The 22,765-nt window shown below is 40.3% G+C and overlaps 1 protein-coding gene across 2 annotated transcripts in view; it reads left to right on the forward strand.

Moving 5' to 3' along the window:
- Positions 1-17,558, forward strand: part of CDK5RAP1 (CDK5 regulatory subunit associated protein 1) — a 31,607-nt gene extending 14,049 nt beyond the window's left edge. The window contains exons 9-14 of one of the 2 annotated variants that reach the window (XM_002918264.4): positions 1,314-1,411; positions 2,511-2,566; positions 4,329-4,459; positions 7,721-7,870; positions 12,087-12,227; positions 17,254-17,557. In XM_002918264.4, coding sequence (XP_002918310.1) covers positions 1,314-1,411; positions 2,511-2,566; positions 4,329-4,459; positions 7,721-7,870; positions 12,087-12,227; positions 17,254-17,334 — 657 coding nt within the window. In that variant the 3' untranslated portion in view covers positions 17,335-17,557. Of the gene's footprint in view, positions 1-1,313; positions 1,412-2,510; positions 2,567-4,328; positions 4,460-7,720; positions 7,871-12,086; positions 12,228-17,253 lie in introns of both variants that reach the window. The other variant, XM_019798645.2, reaches the window with a different exon arrangement.
- The last annotated feature ends 5,207 nt before the right edge of the window (positions 17,559-22,765 follow it).

Genomic DNA, 22,765 nt, shown 5'->3' on the forward strand with positions numbered 1-22,765 from the left:
CTTTTCCTCTCTCTCTGTCTCATGAATAAATAAATAAAATCTTGAAAGAAAAAAAAAAAAAGTCCACCAAGGTGGGGCAGAGATGGGACTGATATATTTTTTAAAAATTTGTCTTCAAGGTCATCAAGGTCAGATTGTCATCTTCATCTGTAAAATGGGATTAATAATCTCCTGCTTTGGGTTTTTGGGAAATAGGTATAATGTATGGAAGGTACTTACCAAAGTGCCTTAGCAATGCATGGAGTGTATAGCCCATATGTGAAACCTTTTTTTTGAGTTTTTTTGTTTTGATGAAATACCTGTTTTTTGGCCCCACTCTTACCTTTTCCCCTATGGATTATCTTCTTATTGAGTTTTAAAAGTTCTTTATGTGTTCTTGATATAAATCCTTTGCCAATACATTTTTTCAAAGATTTTTTCTTATTTCTAGTTTCTTTATTTTAAAGATTTGTTGTTTAAAGATTTATTTATTTTATAGCATGCAAGTGAGGGGCAGGGGGAGGGACAGAAGGAAAGGGAGAGAGAGACTCTCAAGCAGATTCCCCGATGAATGCAGAGCCTAACACAGGGCTCAACTCCAGGACCCTGAGATCATGACCTGAGCCGAAATCAGGAGTTGGACCCTTAACTGACTGAGCCACCCAGGTGCCCCTTAAGGATTTTATTTGTAAATAATCTCCATACCCAATGTGGGACTTGAACACAACTCTGAGATTAAGAGTTGCATGCTCCACCAACTGGGCCAGCCAGGTGCCCCACCTAGTTCCAGTTTCTTGATGGTGTCTTTTATTTTTTAATTTTAATTTTAATTTTTAAAAAAGATTTTATTTATTTGAGAGAGCGATAGCAAAAGAGAGCTTAAGCAGAGGAGGGTCAGAGGGAGAGGGAGAAGCTGGACATGGAGCTCGATCCCAGGACCTCAGGATCATGACCCAAGCTGAAGGCAGACACTTAACCAGCTGAGCCACCCAGGTACCTCTTGATGGTATCTTTTAAAGTGACTAATTAGTTTGGAAGTTAGATGAAACAGATACCATTTTTCCTTTCTTGTCTGTGTCATCCCATGGCTTGAATTTGATCTCTGCTTGCTTTCTTCAGTCTTTGAAAGCAGAGATGCCATCAAGTGAAATGTCTGGAACAGATAACATGGCTTGAGTAAAAGTAAATGCTTTGGGTAATTCATGTGTTTGGTTTAATTGGCCTGTTAATTACTTGAAAATTAGCCTTGGTAAAGAAACAGTGGGGGTGGTATTCCTTTCTGCAGGATTTTTTGGTGAGGCTTTGATGACCTTTCATGTGTTCAATCTGATCAGGTTCTACAGCTGATTCAAGAGAGAGACAACATCTGTAAACAGATCCACCTACCAGCCCAGAGTGGAAGCAGCCGTGTATTGGAGGCTATGCGGAGGGGGTCAGACTTGCTTGGGGAGGGGGCATCCTGCACCTTTCCATGTTTTCTTAAGGACCACAAGAACCTAGTATAGTGTGTGGCACATAGTAGCTGCTCAATAAATATCTGTTATATGAATAGACTCATGAACATGATAACTTGCTTCTGTTTACTTCAGAAGTATGGACTAAGGACTGAATCACTCATGTTATTTATTTAGCATTTTTTTTTAAAGATTTTTTATTTATTTTAGAGAGGGTGCACGTGGAGGGGGCAGAGAGTCTTAAGCAGACTCCTCACTGAGTGTAGAGTTTGATGCGAGACTTGATCTCATAACCCTGAGATCACGACCTGAGCCAAAATCAAGTCAGATGCCCAACCGACTAAGCCACCCAGGCCCCCCTAGCATCTTTTTTATTAAGCACCTACTGAGTGGCACACACTTTTTGAAATTGGAATCCTGTAGCTTTTAACATTAAAGCTTTTTAAGTCTTGGAATTTAAACATATTTCTGTGTGTTCACTTACTTTGGGACTAATATGTATTGTAGAGGTAAGACTGAAAGGTGACAAATGGCAAGCTGTATGGAACTAGTGCCTTGCCTTATTTTCCACATTGGCAATTTTAGAGATCCTCTTAAATGTTTAATCTGTCCTCAGTTAAATAAAAAGGCTATTATTTTTTTTTTTAAAAGATTTATTTATTTATTTGAGAAAGAGAGCATGAGTGGGAGGGGCAGAGGGAGAGGGAGAGAGAATCTCAAGCAGACTCCTTGAGCGTGGAGCCTGACACAGGGCTCGATCTCATGACACAGATCAGGACCTGAGCTGGAACCAAGAGTCTCGCGTAACCTGCTGCGCCACTCAGGTGCCCCCTACTTATTTTTTAAAAAGGCTGTTTAAAATAATGTATGTTCTTGAAATAAAGATTCATGGGTTGTAGATTAGGTTACACTACAGGATGTGGATCAGAAGTCTCTTTTGGGCACTTTAACCTACTTTTGTGCTGTCCTATGTGGATGAGAAGTGGTTATACAGTAATTCATAGTGTTATCTTTTTGTAGTATTCATTTAAAGAAGATTGATTTATCTAAGCCTTTTCTTTGTGTTCTTCATTGCAGATATTCAAGAGAAGCTTATGTGGAGTTAATTCATCATATCAGAGAATCTATCCCAGGTACGTTTAAGAAATATTCTGTCGAGCACATCACTCTACCAGTGATCACAGCATTTTTGTCAGATAAAGGCAACGCCTATGATGCTACCCTATGACACCGTTTATGCTTCTTTTGTTCCTCTTCATTTTTCTCTTTCATTTTACTCCTTTCTACTTTTTTAATGTCTTGGTCTTGCTAGAGATACACAAAGGCTTGTGATCTCAAGGTGAAAGAGATTTCTTTTCTATAGTCTTTGTGTTTCTTAATATATGGGGCAGATCTTGTTCTTCCTTGTTAGTGGGCAAAGTTAGTTTGGTCTAAATTAGTTCCGATTTGGGGGCAATTGATATCTTTGAAAATGTGTACATAGAGGTAATTCCTTTCCTATTATCTTTTTTTTTTTTTTTAAAGATTTTATTTATTTATTCAACAGAGAGAGAGATAGCCAGCGAGAGAGGGAACACAAGCAGGGGGAGTGGGAGAGGAAGAAGCAGGCTCATAGCAGAAGAGCCTGATGTGGGGCTCGATCCCACAACGCTGGGATCACGCCCTGAGCCGAAGGCAGACACTCAACCGCTGTGCCACCCAGGCGCCTCACCTTTCCTATTATCTTAACTCTTACTCCTTTTTCTCTTTTCCCTTCCTCCTAATAAAATTACTTTATTGTCTTTTAATTTAGATTTGGTTGACAATGTCTACATTTGTTTCCAAATTTCAAATTATTGTAACTTGCATTATGTATAAATAGTTTCATTTTGGAGGGGCAGGATAGTGTGGAAGTTTTCTGGGCTGCAGTTTCCTCATCTATAAAATAGAGTTAATAAGGGGTGTTTGGCTGGCTCAGTTGGTAGAGCATGGGACTCTTGATCTGAGGATCGTAAGTTCAGGCCCCATGTGTGGCATAGAGTTTACTTTAAAAAAATATATGTATATGTATATATAAAATAGAGTTGATAGTACCTCATTGGATTGTTGGGATAATTACGTAGAGTAAATTAAATAGATAGGAAAGCATAGCACTTAGTATTTAGTAACAAATAGTTATTGTTCCTATAGTCTTAGTCTTTTTTTTTTTTTTTTAAGATTTTATTTATTCATTTCAGAGAGAGAGACAGGGAGAGCACAAGCAGGGGGACAGGCAGAGGGAGAGGGAGAAGCAGACTCCCTGCTGAGCAGGGAGCCTGTTATGGGGCTCGATCTCAGGACCTGGAGATCACGACCTGAGCCAAAGGCAGACACTTAACCATCTGAGCCACCCAGGTGCCCCTGTTCCTATAGTCTTAAACATTGTGTGAAATTGGCTTCAAAAGTATGTTTTTTTTGAAGATTTTATTTAAGAAATTTTATAAAAGACATATTTATTTTAAAAAGATTTATTTATTTATTTATTTATTTGAGAGAGAGAGAGAGTGCGAGCATGTGGGCGTGTGAGGGGAGGAACCAGGGGAGAGGGAGAGAGAGAGAAGCAGCCTCCATGCTGATCGTGGAGCCCCACACAGGGCTCGACCTCATCATCCTGAGACCATGACCTAAGCCAAAACCAAGAGTCGGACCCTTAACCAACTAAGCCACCCAGGCGCCCCAAAAGTATGGGAACTGGCATAGGAACATTATGTATAAGCAGGCCTATTCCATCTTGCTCTATAATGACTGTTCTGTTTCACTTGCACATGGGCTGAACAGCTCCTTACAAATTGCTATCCTGCCCTCTGTAGCCAAGTGCCAAAGGCTTCTCTTGAAGGTAAGCAGCAGTGACATGTTGTCCTTTGTCATGTGTTGCAGGTGTGAGCCTCAGCAGTGATTTCATTGCTGGCTTTTGTGGTGAGACGGAGGAAGATCACCTCCAGACGGTGTCTTTGCTTCGGGAAGTTCAGTACAACATGGGCTTCCTTTTTGCTTATAGTATGAGACAGGTAAGCCCTGGGGTGGAGGAGAAGGTACTTCTGTGCTGACACCGACAGAATTGCTGACTGGTTTCCAGTTGATTGTTGACAACTGGGAAGAAAAGAAAGTGGTAGCAAGGTAGTCCTTGAGAAGCCACGAGGATCTTACCACTCATTTCTTTATTTTTTTTTTTTTTTTTTTAAGATTTTATTTATTTGACAGAGATAGAGACAGCCAATGAGAGCGGGAACACAAGCAGGGGGAGTGGGAGAGGAAGAAGCAGGCTCATAGCAGAGGAGCCTGATGTGGGGCTCGATCCCACAACGCCGGGATCACGCCCTGAGCCGAAGGCAGACGCTTAACCGCTGTGCCACCCAGGCGCCCCTCATTTCTTTATTTTTAATCAACCTGTCTACTATTTTATACAATGCAGCGATTTGAGATGAAAGTGGATTGCTTGTGACAATATTTGTTTTCATTAAAATATTTTCAGTTATGTTCAGATCGTTTAAAATTTGAATGTGGAGGTAGGGATGCTATTTTCCTTATAAGAAAGCTGAAATTATGCAGGACTTTTTTGGCCTATAGATGCACCGTGTTGTCCTCCTAGCCATCCTTAGCTATTTTATTTTTATTTTTTTAGGCCAAGTGAACCTACTGATGGCCACTATAGTGTTTCTCCTGTACACAGATTCCCAGGAAAATAAAGCAACAGGAGATGAGGAAGGAAAGGGAGAGTAATGTGTATTTCCCACAGAGAGGGAATAGTACTGGTCTGTTGCTATTTTCTCGATGGTAGGGATGGATTTGCACAGGTCATTTCTCATCTCTCCAGTCACCTCACTGGGGGCTTTCCTTGTAATTGGGGTGGAGGCTGAAGAGGCTGTATGGCCAGGAGGCTCAGGAAAGCTGATTAAATGAATGAAGGATCCCATGACCTTAGCCACCACCATCACTCAGCTGCCAGCAACAAAACCAATTCATGTCTTTTAAAGCTCACTGTCTTGTGTTCCCTAGGCAGTGTAAGTGGGCCATTGTGTATATTTATGTCTGTTACAGAATTATTTCAGGGATGAAGCTTCAGAGTAGATTTGGGTTCCAAATCTTCTTTTCCATGGACATTACAAATATGCAAGAGAAATTCTTTATAATGCTAGAATTGGGAAATGGGTTTACAGTGTGTGGTGGAAGCATCATGGGCATTGAATATGAGTGTTCACTTTGGGATCTAATTTCTAGGTTAGGATTAAGGTCATAGAGACTTAAGTAGTCTTAAGTGGATGTGAGCAAGCTTCAAATTCTGCCATTCTTACTTTTTTTTTTTTTTTTAAAGATTTTATTTATTTATTCGACAGAGATAGAGACAGCCAGCGAGAGAGGGAACACAAGCAGGGGGAGTGGGAGAGGAAGAAGCAGGCTCATAGCAGAGGAGCCTGATGTGGGGCTCGATCCCATAACGCCGGGATCACGCCCTGAGCCNAAGGCAGACGCTTAACCGCTGTGCCACCCAGGCGCCCCATGCCATTCTTACTTAATAACTATGTGATCTTGAGAAAGATCCTTGGTCTCTCCACCTTTGAAATGAGAGTAGTGCTTGGTAATGGTAAATGCACAATAGAGACAAGTTTTTGTTAATAAGAAGACAAAATAGAGTAAACCCATTCACCATTTGGTTCTCTCAAAGGCTGATAGGAATTACCACACTTTGGTGTATAGGTTTTCCTGTTATTCCATACTTACATCTAGCTCAGTGGTTCTTCAACTGTATTATAAGCTTGTATACAGAAAACTTAAAAAAAAAATGTGTTGGGCGCCTGCGTGGCTCAGTCGGTTGGGCGTCTGCTTTCGGCTCAGATCATGATCCTAGGGTCCTGGGATTGAGTCCTGTATCAGGCTCTCTGCTCAGAGGGGAGTCTGCTTCTTCCTCTGCCCCTCCCCCTGCTCGTGGTCACTTGCTCTCTCAAAAATAAATAAATAAAACCTTTAAGAAAATATGTTTATACATACAAAACATGTACATGTATGTACCCCATCCATGGTTTTGGACAATTTAAAGGCTTTTCAAGGATAAATTTTCTTAAAAAAATTTTTTTGGACTAGGTAGTATGAGCTCATTATATAAAATTCAAAAGTTCAAAATAGTATGAATGGGAAGTACTTGTTCTTCCTTCTTCCCAGGTTACCTGGTTTTTCAGTTCCTTCTTTGAAGGCAACCACTCTTAGAAATTTCTTCTGTAAACTTCCAAAGATATTTCATGTATTTATAAACCTATTTTTATTTATTCTTTTTACACCAAAGTTGTCGTACATGTTGATCTGTACTTTATTTCTGTTAAGAGTAAGTTTTGGAGAGCAGTCATATAGTATATTTGGAGTTATTGCATTCTCTTTTTTCACTGGTGTAATATTCTGTTGTGTAGATAAAGCATAATTTGTTTTACTAATAACCTGTTGATAAACACTTAGGCTGCTTTGCATTTTGTGTCTTATAAACAGTGCTAATGAGTTATTTAGTGTATATTACATTTGTATAACGGTTACATTTGTATCCAATGTATCAAGAACAATTTGAGTCTGATTTTCATGTGCTAAATTTAGAATTTAACCCTTATAAAAATATGACTTGACTGCATAGTTACCTTTTTATTTTAGAATGCTCCTAGAGATAGAGAACCCTTTTGGCATGGCTTGGGTTCCTGTATAGATGTCTGTAACTTGGAGGTGGAATGAACCTGGTTCCCCTCTGTACCTTAAGAATGGATTCTGTGGGGTGGGGGCACCTGGCTGGCTGAGAGTGTTGAGCATCCGACTCTTGATTTTGGCTCAGGTCATGATCTCAGGATCCTGGGATCCAGCTCCTTGTCAGGCTCCCTGCTCAGAGGGGAGTCTGCTTGAGGATTCTCTGTCCCCGTCTCCCCCTGCCCATTCCCTAACTTGTGTGTGCACGCAACTCTCTCTCTCCCCTCTAAAATAAATAAACCTTTTTTTTTTTTTTTTTTAAAGATTTTATTTGACAGAGAGAGAGAGTGCACAAGCAGTGGGAGCAGCAGAGGCAGAGGGAGAAAGAGGTTCTCCACTGTGCAGGGAGCCAACATGGGGCTCGATCCCAGGACCCTGGGATCATGACTCAAGCTGAAGGCAGACATGTAACTGACTGAGCCACCCAGGCTCCCCTAAAATAAATAAATCTAAAAAAAAAAATAGGAGGGGGGAAGGGATTCTGTGATTCCTTGGTGATCTCTGTTTCTCTCTCTCTCTCTCTTTTCTTTTTTTCTTTTTTTTTTATGTAGAAGACCCGGGCATATCATAGGCTGAAAGATGATGTCCCAGAAGAGGTAAAATTAAGGCGTTTGGAGGAACTTATTACTGTCTTTCGAGAAGAAGCAACAAAAGCCAACATGGCCTCTGTGGGTTGTACCCAGCTAGTGCTGGTGGAGGGGGTAAGGTCATATGTATATATATTTTTTTGTTTGTTTGTTTGTTTTTTTAAACATTTTATTTATTTATTTGACAGAGAGTGAGAGAGCACAAGCAGGGGGAGCAACAGAGAGAGGGAGAGGCAGGCTCCCCGTTGGGCGGGGAGCCCGATGTGGGGCTCGAACCCAGGACCCTGGGATCATGACCTGAGCTGAAGGCAGTCGCTTAACTGACTGAGCCACCCAGGCGCCCCTTTTGTTTGTTTTTTGAAACACAATATGTCTCCCTTTTATTTAGGTCTTCTTTGATTTATCAGAGTTTTTGTGTTAAGGATCCTATATGTATTTTGTTAGATTTACACCTCAATATCCTTTTTTTTAAAGCTATTATAGTGGCTATTGTGTTTTAATTTCAGGTGTTTCATGTGTTCATTATATTGTACAGAAATAATTGAATTTTGTATGTTTATCTTGTACTCTGTGACCTTGCTGAAATCAGTAGTTCTAGGAGGTTTTTTTTTTTGGCATTTTCCTTGGGATTTTCTGCATAGGTAATCAATGTCATTATGTTTTTTTCTTCCTTCCTAATGTTCCAAGCTTCCTCCTTTTGTCTTTTCCTTTCTTTTTAGAGAACTTCCTTTAGACACTGGCAGCAGATTCTCTTCCTTAATCTTAGAATGTTTGGATTTCTCCTTCATTCCTGAAAGATATTTTTGTACTTAACAGCAGAAGGATTAGGGAGAAGTATATCTGCTTCATCTTTCTGGAAGTATTATCATATGTATGTTTTTAGAATCAATTTTATTATCTTCAATCCTTTTTTATTTTTATTATTTTTTAATTTTTTGAAGATTTAAAAACAATTTTTTTTGAAGATTTTATTTTTCAAAGTAATCTCTACATCCAGTGTGGGGCTCGCCCACAACCCCGAGGTCAAGAGTTGCATGCTGTATCAACTGAGCCAACTAGGCGCTCCTTCAGTACTTTTTAAAATCACATTTTCTTAGAAATGTACTGCATTTCAGGAAGTTTGGAGTTCCTGTAGTCTTCTGTGGTCAAGCCTGGGAACCTAGCTATTAGAGCACTAAACAGATGAAATAAGGGGTGAATTTGGGAGCCTGAAGCTACAGGCAGCAGCCATTGGAGAGGAGGGGAAAGAGGAGGGGAAAGAGAGAGATGGGGCCCTTTCTGTGACTCCTCACAAGTCCTGGATTGAGAAAGGAGAGTCCTGTTCCATGCCTTAGGATATGGAGCCACTAATTGCCTGTATTTGTGTTTGTTAGGACTCCCGGTCAATAACAATGAGAAATTTCTTCAAGCCATTCAGCTTAAGCCAGAAGGAATTTTTTTTTTAATACTTTTATTTTATTTATTTATTTATTTTTAAAGATTTTTTATTTATTTATTTGACAGAGATAGAGACAGCCAGCGAGAGAGGGAACACAAGCAGGAGGAGTGGGAGAGGAAGAAGCAGGCTCATAGCGGAGGAGCCTGATGTGGGGCTCGATCCTATAACGCTGGGATCACGCCCTGAGCCGAAGGCAGACGCCTAACCGCTGTGCCACCCAGGTGCCCCGAAGGAATTCTTTTTTGTACTTCAGGGGTGTCTTGTGGAGCCCAAGGGCAGGAAGGACTGTGCCTAGTCTGGGAAGCCCTTTAGGCTCATACTTTCTCCTCTCCTTAGACCAGCTTTTCCTGCTTCTTCATCTTTGTTGCAGAGTACAGCAGCCCTGTAGTTCCTGTGTTTACATATTATAGTTCTAGCTATTCATAGACCAAAATTGTGTCTCTCAGCCCAGCCTCCAATTTCCTGGGGTACTTGATCAGCTCATCTGGGTTAGGGGATCTTCCTGTGGTCTAGACTGGCAGCTGGCTGATGGGTGGTGATGCTCAGCTACTGTGATACCCCAAAAGGTGTTTGCCTCACTAAATGCTTTGTAATTTAGTGTATTAGCTGTGATTCTGGAGATCTGTACGTGTACATGTCTATTAGCAATCTACGTTTTCTCCAGTAAGAATTAGGTCTTATTGTATTCCCAGCTCTCCTCACAGAGTGAGGCACAGAATAGTGCGCTTGTCTTTTGAATGAATGAATGGGTTCACTGATCTGTGTCCCTGACTTCATCAGCCTTACAGAGAACCTATGGTAATTAAATAAACCGAAACAAGATTCCTTCTTATGCATATAACAATAAGCCAATACTCACTTGGGGCTAGAGAATAAATGGATTTTTTAGGGCTAGCAGTTGGGAGTCTACTTCTTTTAGAGGAGACTTTCTTTCCTTTAGTCCTGGCCAGTTTAAAACTTCAGGCTGCTATATCCAGAGTAGCAGAGAAGATGATTATAACTCATGTATACTGAGCATTTATTGTCTGCCAGGAACTATGCACTTTTTTTTTTTTTAAAGGAACTGTGCAATTTATGGTCATTGGCACATTGAGTCCCACCACAGTTTTTGGAGGTAGTGCTATTATTAGACCTTTTATGAGATCAAACAGAGATTCAGAGAAGTAGAATAACTTCCTGAAGGCCATACAACCAGTGTGGCAGAGCCAGAATTTGACTCAGGTCTATCTCATTCTAGAGCCTCTAAACAACATTCCCTCCCCTCCCCCCACTTTTTTTTAAATTACGGGGAATTAAAAAAAATACATAGAGATAGAGAGCAGTATAATGAATGCCCATGTACCCATTAACAAACGTCAACAGCTGTCAGTACAGTGTTAATCATGGCTAATCTCATTTTCATCTTTACTGCCCCCATTGGATTATTTTGAAGCAAGTACCTTATACATCATATTATGCATATTATACTTACACATCATAGTATTTGGTCAGTAAACATTTCAGTATATGTATCTTTAAAAGATAAGGATTCTTTTTGAAAAAGATTTATTTATTTATTTTAGAGAGGGGAGGGGGAGGGGTAGAGGGGGAGGGAGAGAGAGACTTAAGCAGGCTCTGAGCTCAGCACAGAGCCTGATGCAGGGCTTGATCTCACAACCCTGAAATTAGGACCTGAGCCGAAACAAAGAGTTGGACTCTTAACTGACGGCACCACCCAGGTGCCCTAAGATAAAGATGCTTTTAAGAAAAAAACCCTAGGGGCACCTGGGTGGCACAGTGGTTAAGCGTCTGCCTTCGGCTCAGGGCGTGATCCCGGCATTGTGGGATCGAGCCTCACATCAGGCTCCTCCGCTATGAGCCTGCTTCTTCCTCTCCCACTCTCCCTGCTTGTGTTCCCTCTCTCGCTGGCTGTCTCTATCTCTGTCGAATAAATAAATAAAATCTTTAAAAAAAAAAAGAAAAAACCCTAACATAATGCTAATTATCGTATCTGAAATAATTGACAGTTGTTTGTTAATATTATCAAATGTTTAGTCAGTGTTGCAATTTCTTCATCTCATAAATATTCTTTTATGGTTGGTTTGTTCAAATTATGGGACCTGAATACTGTCTTTTTAAAAATTTATTGTAAAACAATCATAAACTTACAGAAGAGTTGCAATACAGTACCAAGAACTTTTTTCTTTGACTCATTTGTGAGTTAGTTGCTGACCTGATGCCCTCAACCCCCTCAAATACTGTAATATATATCTCATATAAACAGGGACATTCTCCTACATAACTACAGTACAACCTTCAAAATCAGGAAATTAACCTTGTTAGATTTCTGCAATCCAATCCCCCAACCCCATTTAAGTTTCTCCACTTGTCTCAGAACTGTCCTTTATAGGAAAAAGATTCAGTTCCGTGTCATATGTTGCATTAATTGTCATGTCTGTCTGGTCTCCTTCAGTCTAGAATAATTCCTCAGTCTTTCTTTGGCTTTCATAATCTTAACACTTGATGATTATAGGCCTGTTATTTTGTAGAATGTTCCTTAATTTGAGTTTTTCTGAAGAGTTTCCTTGTGATAAGATTCAGGTTATATATTTTTATCCTTGCCTTCAGGACTATTGGAAATCCATTCCTGAGGAAGGTAATTCTGTAATCAAAGACTGATTGACTGAGTCATTTATGAGCATAGAGTCAGCAAAACTTTATTGAGTTTCTATAGTGTGCCATGCATTGTCCTTGTTGGGGAAGCAGCAGTAAACGCATAGTGCTCAGTGATTCCTTGATTAAGGAATGCTCTGTAAGTAAGACCCTTAGGGATCTGAGACAGAGAAGGCATAATTTCTGCCCTCCCAGAACTGATGATTGTGACAGATTCATAACTCTCTGTTCTTTCTGCAGCACAGTAAACGCTCTGCTACTGATCTGTGTGGCCGGAATGATGGAAACCTTAAAGTGATCTTCCCTGATGTGGAGATGGAGGACGTTAATAACTCCAAGGTCAAGGTCAGAGCTCAGCCTGGGGACTATGTACTGGTGAAGGTAAGGTGTCCTTTGGGGCTTTTGGCTTGCATTGTGAAATGGATGTTGGGTTGGGTAATTGGGGGAATGAAATTTCTTCCAGGAGAAATTCTTTAGTAAAATAAAAATCTCTTCTCAGCCTGAACAGTGAAAGGGCAAGACCTTGAACTGAATTTTGAACTGCTCCTGTCTAATGCCTTCTTGTTTTTCATTGCCTTTCTTCTTTCTTAGAAGGTTCTTTTTGGGAATTTGGTGAGATTGGAGTACACAGTAGCATACAGTTCCCTGCTGTAGAGAGGCTAGGAAGTGTAAGTGATTCTGAGTGACTTAATTGTCTCTCTGTCAGAGATGAGCATGCCCTTTGAGGTTGCTGATGCCCTAGGTATCCCTCACTTCTCCTGGACTAGCAGGTCCAGATGAATGGCTGTGGGATTTCCCCTTCCTTCTTTCCCCCCCTTTCTTCCCTCCTTCATGTACTTTCTTCCTTCCTCTTTTTCTTATCAAAGAAATGATAAGATGTACACTATACAGGTCTGTTACTGCCATCTTCCTTTCTTTCTGATCCTCATGTCTACTTTACCCCAGAACTAGAGCCTGACAGGACACATTCTGAGGTAGGCCAGAACAAAGCTGCTTCTCCCATACTGAGCTCTGAAGAATCTGCAAAAGAGAGAGATGGGGAGAGGGTGCTTCTTTTCTCTGCTGATGCTGATCAGTATTACATCCTTTGCCCTGTTCCCTCATGCCTTACCCTCTACTTTCTGTCCTTGCTCTTATTGTCACATCTGTCTTGTTATGGGGGCCATGGTCCGTGGCTTGCAGCTGAAGAAGGCATTAACTTCTTTGGATTGACCTGGAAATTTTACCACTGCTGAGATGTTCTGTTCTGTCCATCTGACAAAAACTTAAAACACAGTCAGTTTGCTGGTTGGGGACTTCAAGTGATCCTACTCCCTTCTGGCTTTATTTCAACTGGGCTTTGTCTTACTTTAAGAATTTACTAAGTGGAATAATTCCTACTAGACAGCAATGTGATTGATTCGGAAATGATCCCTCATAGGCTTCTCCATTTGTGCTTTTTTTGGGGACACCGTCTCGTTTGCTTATTTCTCTGTCTTTTGAAATTTTGCTTTTTTGATTTTAAGTTGCTTTCCCACCCCTCCTACTTTCTTTTCAATGTAGCTAAAGGTTACTTAAAAAAGGGGATGAAGATGGTGTGCTGGGTTGTATTGTTAATATGATATTTTTTTATGTAATGGAAAAATTCCATCTGTTCAAGAAAGGTAGAAAGGTGATGCTGTATTACTTGCTATTCCTTTTTTGTTCCCAAGTGACATAAACCCCACAGGTAGATTTAGTGGAAGGATCAAAATGAAGAAGGAGCTGTGGAACTGGGGTTCTTCTGGCTCTCTCTGTTCTTCCTCTCTGCTGTTCTCATTTCTCTTCACATAGAGTTTCTGGGCTGCACTAGAACCACTCTCTCGTATATTTCAATTTTTTAAAAAGTTTTTTGTTTGTTTTTAAGTAATATCTACACCCAGCATGGGGCTTGAACCTACAACCCCAAGATCAAGAGTTGCATGCTCCACCCACTGAGCCAGCCAGGTCCCCTAAATTTCATTTTCTTGTCTCCCTTTTTTGTTTCTGGTGCTGGTTGGTGCTAAACCCCAGCCCTGGTGAAAGTGGTTATCTTCTGCATCTGCGCCCTATCAGCTGAACATCACTAGGGAAGAGCATGCGGATAATCTGTAGTACATAGATTAGGTCAGATGATGGTGATTAAAAACTCAAAATACAGGGCTTTAATATGGTAGTTCTCTTCTACATAAAAATCTAGATATGGAGGGTCCAGAACTGGTGATTGTGATGGTTTCATGATTGTCAGGGGACCAGGCTCCTATCTTTTGCTCTGCTGTGTAACCTAAGGTTATTCCATGATCCTAAGTGGTTGCTCCAGCTACCATGTCCGTATTCTAGATAGTAGGAAGGAGGAAGAGAGGGAAAGGGCATGCTTTCTTTCTTTCAGGGCAGTTTATAGGAGTTCCACACACAGTTTGTAACATATTATACAAGGCTGCAGAGAAGCTGGGAAGTGTGGTCTTCATTCTGAATGATCAGATGCCCAGCTAATAATTGGGAGTTCTGTTAGGAAGAAGAGGAGAAATGTTGGGAGACACGTAACAGCCTCTGCCACATGAACCCAGCTGTATTCAGTTCAAATTCATGACCATAAAACTCACATGAGCGCTCAGCATGGCCCTGAAATCCCGATCCTATTCTATTTCCCTAGTGAATTGACTTTCCTACTCTTTCTCCTTAATTCTTTACTCATTTATCCAAACCCTAATCTCAGCTGATATCTTTGCCTCGTATTTCATGGAGAAAAGCAATACAATCAGATGAAACCTCATTGTCTCATCATTATTTCCACTAGCTCACTCACATCCCTACCCATATGTGCTCTCTGCTCACATGGGACTGTATAGGAAGCATCTTCATATTCGGTCACACTGTCCCTTATGTTTTCCCTTTCCATCCCTTCTCATGCTCTCAAGAAATTTGCATTTATATCCTTTTTCTCTTGCGTCTTAAACTTTATATGACCAAAATAGAATGGATTCTTTATTGCAATTTTCTTCTTTTCAGACCCTCCTTATCTCAGTAAATGGCACACTCAGTTGCTCAAGTCAAAAATATAGGACTCGGGGCGCCTGGGTGGCACAGCGGTTAAGCGTCTGCCTTCGGCTCAGGGCGTGATCCCGGCGTTATGGGATCGAGCCCCACATCAGGCTCCTCCGCTATGAGCCTGCTTCTTCCTCTCCCACTCCCCCTGCTTGTGTTCCTTCTCTCGCTGGCTGTCTCTATCTCTGTCAAATAAATAAAATCTTTAAAAAATATATATATATAGGACTCAGTCTAGGTACTCACTTTCCTGTACTTTATCAGCAGTCCATTTGTTTTAGCTCACATCTGGAATGTATCTTGAACCTGCCTGTTTCTTTCCATCTCCAAGCTACCATCATTTCTTGGCTGGGAGATTTCAGCAGTCTTCTCATGATTTTCTGCTTCTGTATTTTATTTTATTATTTTATTTTTTAAAATTTTATTTATTTGATAGAGAGAGCACACGCAGGTAGAGCAACAGGCAGAGGGAGAGGAGAAGCATGCTCCCCGCTGAGCAGAGAGCCCGATGCCTGGGCTCGATCCCAGGACTCTGGGATCATGACCTGAGCCAAAGGCAGATGCTTAATCGACTGAGCCACTCAGGTGCCCCTCTGCTTCTATATTTTAAAGATGAATTATTTTATTGAAGCATATCATAAATGTAGAAAATTGCCCATATTATAAGTATACTACTTGATGAATTATCACAAAGTGACCCTGTCCCTATAACTACCACCTGGATCAAGAAATAGAATATTTTCAGAACCTCCAAGACTTTCATGTACCTACTAGTTACTCTTCTTCCCTACATCCTAATTTCTTCTTCTTCTTCTTCTCCTTCTTCTCCTTCTCCTTCTTGTTCTTCTTCTTTTTTTTTTTTTGAGAGAGCGTGCTAGAAGGAGTGTGGGAGGGGCAGAGGGAGAGGGAGAGAGAGAATCCCAGGCAGGCTCAATGTTCAGCATGGACCCCAATGTGGGGCTTGATCCCTCAACCCTGAGATCATGATTTGAGCCAAATCAAGAGTCGGGCACTCAACCAACTAAGCCACCCAAGTGCTCCTACATCCTAATTTCTAATGCCATTGTTTAGTTTTGACTATTTTTGTTATAAAATTAAATCATACGACATGTGTTTTCGGTGCTTGTCTTCTTTTCCTCAGTCTTAGGTTGTGCAGTTCATCCCGTGATTATATTTATCCATGTTATATGAATATACTGCAATTTGTTTATGTGTTGTACTAGTAATGGTCATTTTGATTCTTTCCAGTTTGGAGCTGTTATGATGGGATTGCTATGACTATTCCTGCACATGTGTTTTAGTGCACATACGTATTCACTTCTGTTGGGTAAATGGCTTAGAATTGCTGGGCCATAGAGTATATATAACAGAACTAGCCAAAGTAATTGTACCATATTGCCTTCCCACCAGCAGTGCTTGAGAATTCCAAAAGCTTCATATTCCCCGCTTCCATTCTTCCCCTCCTCTAGTCTATCTGCCCCACAGTAGTCACCGTGGTCTTTCTAAATCAGATCACTGACTCCACTGCTTAAGCCCTCCAGTGGTTTCTCATTGGAGCCAGCATGAAATGCACAGTGTCTGAGGCCTTATATGATCTGTCCCAGCCACCTTTCCAACCTCATGTCCCCTCTACTCTTCTTACGCTCTCTCCGCCAATCTTGGCGGCCTCCTTTTTGCCTCTCAGACCTAGTTCTAGTGTCAGAGACTTTGCACGTGTTGTGTTGCTTGGGAGGCTCTTGATTTTTATGTGACTGCCATCTTTTTAACCTTCAGTTTCTCTCTGAAATGTCACCTCCTTGAGATGCCTTCTCTTCAGGGAAGCTAAAGCAGCTTCCCTTTATCACATCAGCCCATTTTATCTTCGTAAGACTTTTCAGTGTCTGAAGTCATCTTTGTTTACATATTTTTTGCCTGTCTTCTCCTGAAAGCTCCTCTGGGGTCACATGCTTTCAGCTCTCAGTTAGAGAGAAAAGAGCTTTTCTTACCAAATTTTGGCCATAAATACCCTAAGGAAGAACTTGACTGACAAGCCTAGGTCACAGCTTACCCCTGGCGTTAGGAGGGCAGGGTCTGTGATGGGCAGCTCACACTAGAAACTTACGGTTGGTGCTGGAGAAGAGCCATCTCTCGAGAAAGGGGGGAAGTGGTAGTTTGGGACTGAACTATTTTAGACTTCTTAAATTATACATATTACCATTGTATCAGATGTCTCTTCTTCCCAGGTCTGGGGGCACATGGGAACCATGCAGTCTCTGCTGGACTGTCACCACCTCCATCAGATCCCTATTGATGGCTTCTCCTCTGGAGGCTCCACATTAAGTGCAGTCCTGGTTACCTTGCTTTCTTCTGACTGGTTTTCTTTCAGATCACATCCACCAGCTCTCAGACACTTAAAGGACATGTTCTCTGCAGGACCACCCTGAAGGACTCCTCAGCATATTGCTGACCTGAGTGGATGGGCTTAGAGTTGACATGGGCTGTCCTTGCTGACAAGAAGGGAGATATGACTGGTCACTAATGAAAGAGATATCGAAGCTCTGGACACAAACTGCAAGTTGTGAAGCAACTTTATGTCAAATGGGAAATACATCTCTTTGCTGCTATGTGAACAGCTTTACAGTCATTAAATTTACCGAAAGTAAAGTGGTCCCTTTGTCTCTACTTTTACCTCGTTTTTATTTTGGTTATCATTTCTGGGATTTTCCCTACAGTCTGGGTTAAGTGTTTCCCAACCCAATTTTTGTCGTGGACACTGCTAACTAACTTGCCTGATTTTCAACTCTGGACCCTATGAGTTAGAGACTAAAGGAGGGGAAGGTGGAGAGAACCATTTGCTTGGGGAAATACTGTCTTACATCTTTCTAATATTTTGGTTTAATGACATTGACTTAGCTGCCTGTCTCCTTACTTTATTCTCATACTTTGCCTGAGGATTTCCCTCATGGGCCTCTTTTTTTAGTCTGTCAGGTCATTCATTGCCCTTAGGTCTGACAGCACTTGGAGGTTTTTTGTGTTTTTTCCCCCTGATTTTATTATATTTTATGTTTTTATTTTATTTGTTTTTGGTTTTATGTTTTTATTTTAATTCCAGTTAGTTAACTGTTGTTATAGTTGTATATAACTAATACATTAGTTTCAGGTGTACAGTATAGTGAATCATTACTTCCATACAACACCCTGTGCTCATCACAGCAAATGCACTCCTTATTCTCATCACCTATTTCAGCCATCCCCCCACTCTTCCCTGCTGGTAACCATAAGTTCTCTATAATTAAGAGTCTGTTTCTTGATATGCCAATCTCTCTCTCATTTTTTCCCCTTTGCTTATTTATTTTGTTTCTTAAATTCTATATAGGAATGAAATTATATGGTATTTGTCTTTCTCTGACGGACTTATTTCACTTAGCTTAGCATTATCTAGCTCCATCCATGTCATTGTAGATGGCAAGATTTCATTCTTTTTTAGGGCTGAGTAGTATTCCATTATATATTCATACACAGCACATCTTTATCCATTCATCAGTTGACGGATACTTGGACTGCTTCCATATCTTGGCTACTAAAAATAATGCTGCTATAAACATAGGGGTGCATGTATCCCTTTGAATTAGTGTTCTTGTATTCTTTGGGTAAATACCTAGTAGTGTGATTAACTTTTTGAGGAACCTCCATCCTGTTTTCCACAGTAGCTGCCCCAGTTTGCATTCCCACCAACTGTGCACAAGGGTTCCTTTTCCTCCACATCCTTGCCAACACCTGTTGTTTCTTGTGTTGTTGATTTTAGCCATTCTTTTTTTTTTTTTTTAAGATTTTATTCATTTATTTGAGAGAGAGAGAGAGTGAGAGAGAGCATGAGCAAGGGGTGGGGAGAGGGAGAAGCAGGCTCCCCCACTGAACAGGAAGCCCGATGTGGGGCTTGATCCCAGGACCCTGAGATCATGACCTGAGCTGAAGGCAGATGCTTAACTGACTGAGCCACCCAGGCGCCCTTGATTTAAGCCATTCTGACAGGTGTGAGGTGATATCTCATTGTGGTTTTGATTTGTGCTTCCCTGATGGTAAGTGATAGCATCTTTTCATGCTGTATGTCCTTGGAGAAATGTCTGTCATGTCTTCTGTTTTTTATTCGGTTTGTTTTTTAAAAAAAATTAAAAAAAAAGATTTTATTTCTTCATTTGACAGTACAAGCAGGGGGAGTGGCAGGCAGAGGGAGAGGGAGAAGCAGGCTCCTCGCTGAGCAGGGGGGTCCGAAGTGGGGCTTGATCCCAGGACCCTGGGATCATGACCTGAGCCAAAAGCAGACACCTAACCAACTGAGCCACCCAGGTGCCCCATGGATGTTGTTTTATAAATTATTTGTTTATTTTAGATACTAACACTTTATCAGATACATCATTTGCAAGTATCTTCATAGGTTGCCTTTTAGTTTTGTTGATTGTTTCCTTCACTGTGTAGAAGCTTTTTATTTTGATGTAGTCTCGATAGTTTAGTTTTGCTTTTGTTTCCCTTGCCTCAGGAGACATATCTAGAAAGAAGTTGCTATAGCTGATGTCAAAGAAATTACTGCCTGTGTTCTTTTCTATGATTTTTATTGTTTCAGGCCTCACATTTTAGGTCTTTAATCCATTGTGAATTTATTTTTATGTATGGTGTAGTGTAAGAAAGTGGTCCAGTTTCACTCTTTTGCATGTTGCTGTCCATTTTTCCCAACGCCAATTATTGAAGAAACTATCTTTTTCCCATTGGATAGTCTTTCCTGCTTTGTCCAAGATTAATTGACCATAAAATTGTGGGTTCATTTCTGGGTTTTCTGTTCTGTTGATCTATGTGTCTATTTTTGTGCCAGTACCATACTGTTTTGATTACTACGGCTTTGTAATATAACTTGAAGTCCAGAATTGTGATGCCTTTGTTTCTTTTTTTCAAGGTTGCTTTGGCTATTTAGGGTCTTTTGTGTTCCATACAAATTTTAGGATTGTTTGTTCTAGCTCTGTGAAAAATGATGTTGGTATTTTGATAGGGATTGCATTAAATGTGTGGATTGCTTTGGGTAGTGTGGACATTTTAACAATATTTATTCTTCCAATCCATGAGCATGGAATGTCTTTCCATTTCTTTGTGTCACCTTCAGTTTCTTCCATCAGTGTTTTATAGATTTTAGAGTACAGGTCTTTCACCTGTGATTATGTTTATTCCTAGGTATCTTATTATTTTTGGTGCACTTGTAAATGGGATTAATTCCTTAGTTTCTCTTCCTGCTGCTTCATTATTGATATATAGAAACGCAACAGAGTTCTGTACATTGATTTTTGTGTCTTGTGACTTTACTGAATTTGTTTACCAGTTCTATATGTTTTTTGGTGGAGTCTTTAGGGTTTTCTATATAGAGTGTCATGTCTTCTGCAAATAGTGAAAGTTTTACTTCTTACCAGTTTAGATGCCCTTTATTTCTTTTTGTTGTCTGATTGCTGTGGCTAGGACTTCCAGTACTGTGTTGAATAAAAGTGGTAAGAATGGACATCCTGAGGGGAAGAGCTCTCAGTTTTTCCTCATTAAGGATATTACCTGAGGGTTTTTCATATGTGGCCTTTATTATGTTGAGGTATGTTCCCTCTAAACTTACTTTGTTGAGGGTTTTTAAATCATGAATGGATGTTGTACTTTGAGATGCTCCTTTGCATCTATTGAAATGATCATATGATTCTTATCTTTTCATTGATATACATCATGTTGATTGATTTGTGAATATGAAACCACCCTGGCAACCTAGGAATAAATCTCACTTGATCGTAGTGGATGATTTTTTTACCGTATTGTTGAATTCAGTTTGCTAGTATTTTGTTAAGAATTTTTACATCTGTGTTTATCAGGGATATTGGCCTGCAGTTTTCGTTTTAAATGGTGTCTTTATCTGTTTTTGGTATGGAATGAACTTGGAAGTTTTCTTTCCTTTTCTGTTTTTTGGAATAGTTTGAGAAGAATAGGTATTAACTGTTCTTTATTTTTATTTATTTTTTTAAAAAAAGATTTTATTTGAGAAAGAGAAAGTGAGCAAGCAAAAGAGAGAAGGAGCAGGGGGAGGGACAGAGGGAGAGGGGGAAGCAGACTCCCCCTGAACAGGGAGCCTGCTGTGGGGCTCGATCCCGGGACTCCAGAATCATGACCTGAGCCGAAGGCAGACGCTTAACTGACTGAGTCACCCAGGCGCCCCTTAACTCTCCTTTAAATGTTTGGTAGTATTCGCCTGTGAAGCCATCTGGTCCTGGGCTTTTGTTTGTTGTGAGTTTTTTGATCACTGATTCAGTGAGCACTTGGAGTTTTTGAAATGTCATTACCTACTAGTAGGCTCTGAGCAGTCATTCTTGGACCATTCACTACCAACATTATGTCATTCTGTGGGTATCATGAAAAAAATCTAAAAGATGGTAAGATAGAATATTTGGAATCAAAGTAACTTGAGTAATTATTTTTCTGTGCCTTGGTTTTCTCATGTGACATAAGGATGATAATAAAATGCTCATCTCATGTGAAGTTCACTGAGATTATAACTTGTAAAGAGTGTAGCACTATGAAATAGTAAGTACTTATCACATGGGAGCGATCATTAAAAGATTTTGCTTCTAAAACAGACTGTGTATATTAGGGTATGCTGAGGCCTTTATTTTGTGTCTGGTTATGATCTCCTTTAGACCCTTTCCACTGACCTGCATGGCGGCCTTTGGGAACTCTTCCTCAGATGCTGGTTTGGCCTGGGAAGATTGGTTTCTGCTCTCAGTATCCATCTGCTGAGGAAAATACTTCTTACTGCCCTTCACCTCAGTTATTTATTCAAAAGGCACTTTTAAAATTTTAAAATTTGAAATTTGAAGTATGAAGAAGTGAGACATATGGTAAATAATTCAAACAATACAATAGGTGTCTATAATTGGTCAGTTTCCCTACTTACCACTTTTCTCCTAATTTAGTTCCTTTTTATGAAGGCCAGCACTTTCAGAAGGTGGAGGAGGGACAGTAAAGTATCTTCCAAACTGAGAAGGCACTTTGAGACTGGAAAATGTGGCAGATGACTACAGTTTACTCAGAATTTTATTCAGTGTAACTTACTGACGGGGGATTGGGTGGGTGAGAGTCTAGGTGCTGCACAGCTATTCTGTTTGCGTGAACTTTAGTCCACAGATTTTATAGAACGAAGGGATGTGCAGAGGGCATCATGGTGAGGCCCAAAGGTCTGACATTTAACAGATCTTGTGGTACCGCCTGTGTGCCAGAAGGTGGGGGGAAGAAACTATGTTATGTCTACTAGTTATCTAAATGAATTTAGGAACGACCAGAGCAGGCCTTCCTACATTCTGGTCAGGGCATACTTTAACCTTCAAGGGGCCTGGGAATGTGCAGCCTAGAGGGAAGTCATCACATAGACATGAATGAGATGGAGGGCCAAAGATGGAAAATATAAATAGACCTATAAGTAGTAAGGAGATTGAACTGAGTAATTCATACATTCTGTTAGCATGGAATATTGGACTGATAGACATTATTCAACCATAAAAAAAAAGAATGAAGTATGACACATTATATAACATGGATGAAACTTGAAAACATTATGCTTAGTGAAAGTAGACACAAAGGCCATATATATATATATATATATATATATATATATATATGAAATGTCCAGAATAGGAAAATCCAGAGACAGATAGTATAGTAGTATTTGTCAAGAGATGGGGGCAGGGGGGAAGTGACCACTATTGGGTGTAGGGTTTCTTTTTGGAGTAATGAAAATGTTCTGGAATTAGATAGTGGTGATAGTTGCACAAACTTTATGAATATTCTAAAACCCACTGAATCATGTACTTTAAAATGGTGGAATTACT

Source organism: Ailuropoda melanoleuca, chromosome 13, assembly GCF_002007445.2.
Source record: "Ailuropoda melanoleuca isolate Jingjing chromosome 13, ASM200744v2, whole genome shotgun sequence".
NCBI lineage: Eukaryota > Metazoa > Chordata > Mammalia > Carnivora > Ursidae > Ailuropoda > Ailuropoda melanoleuca.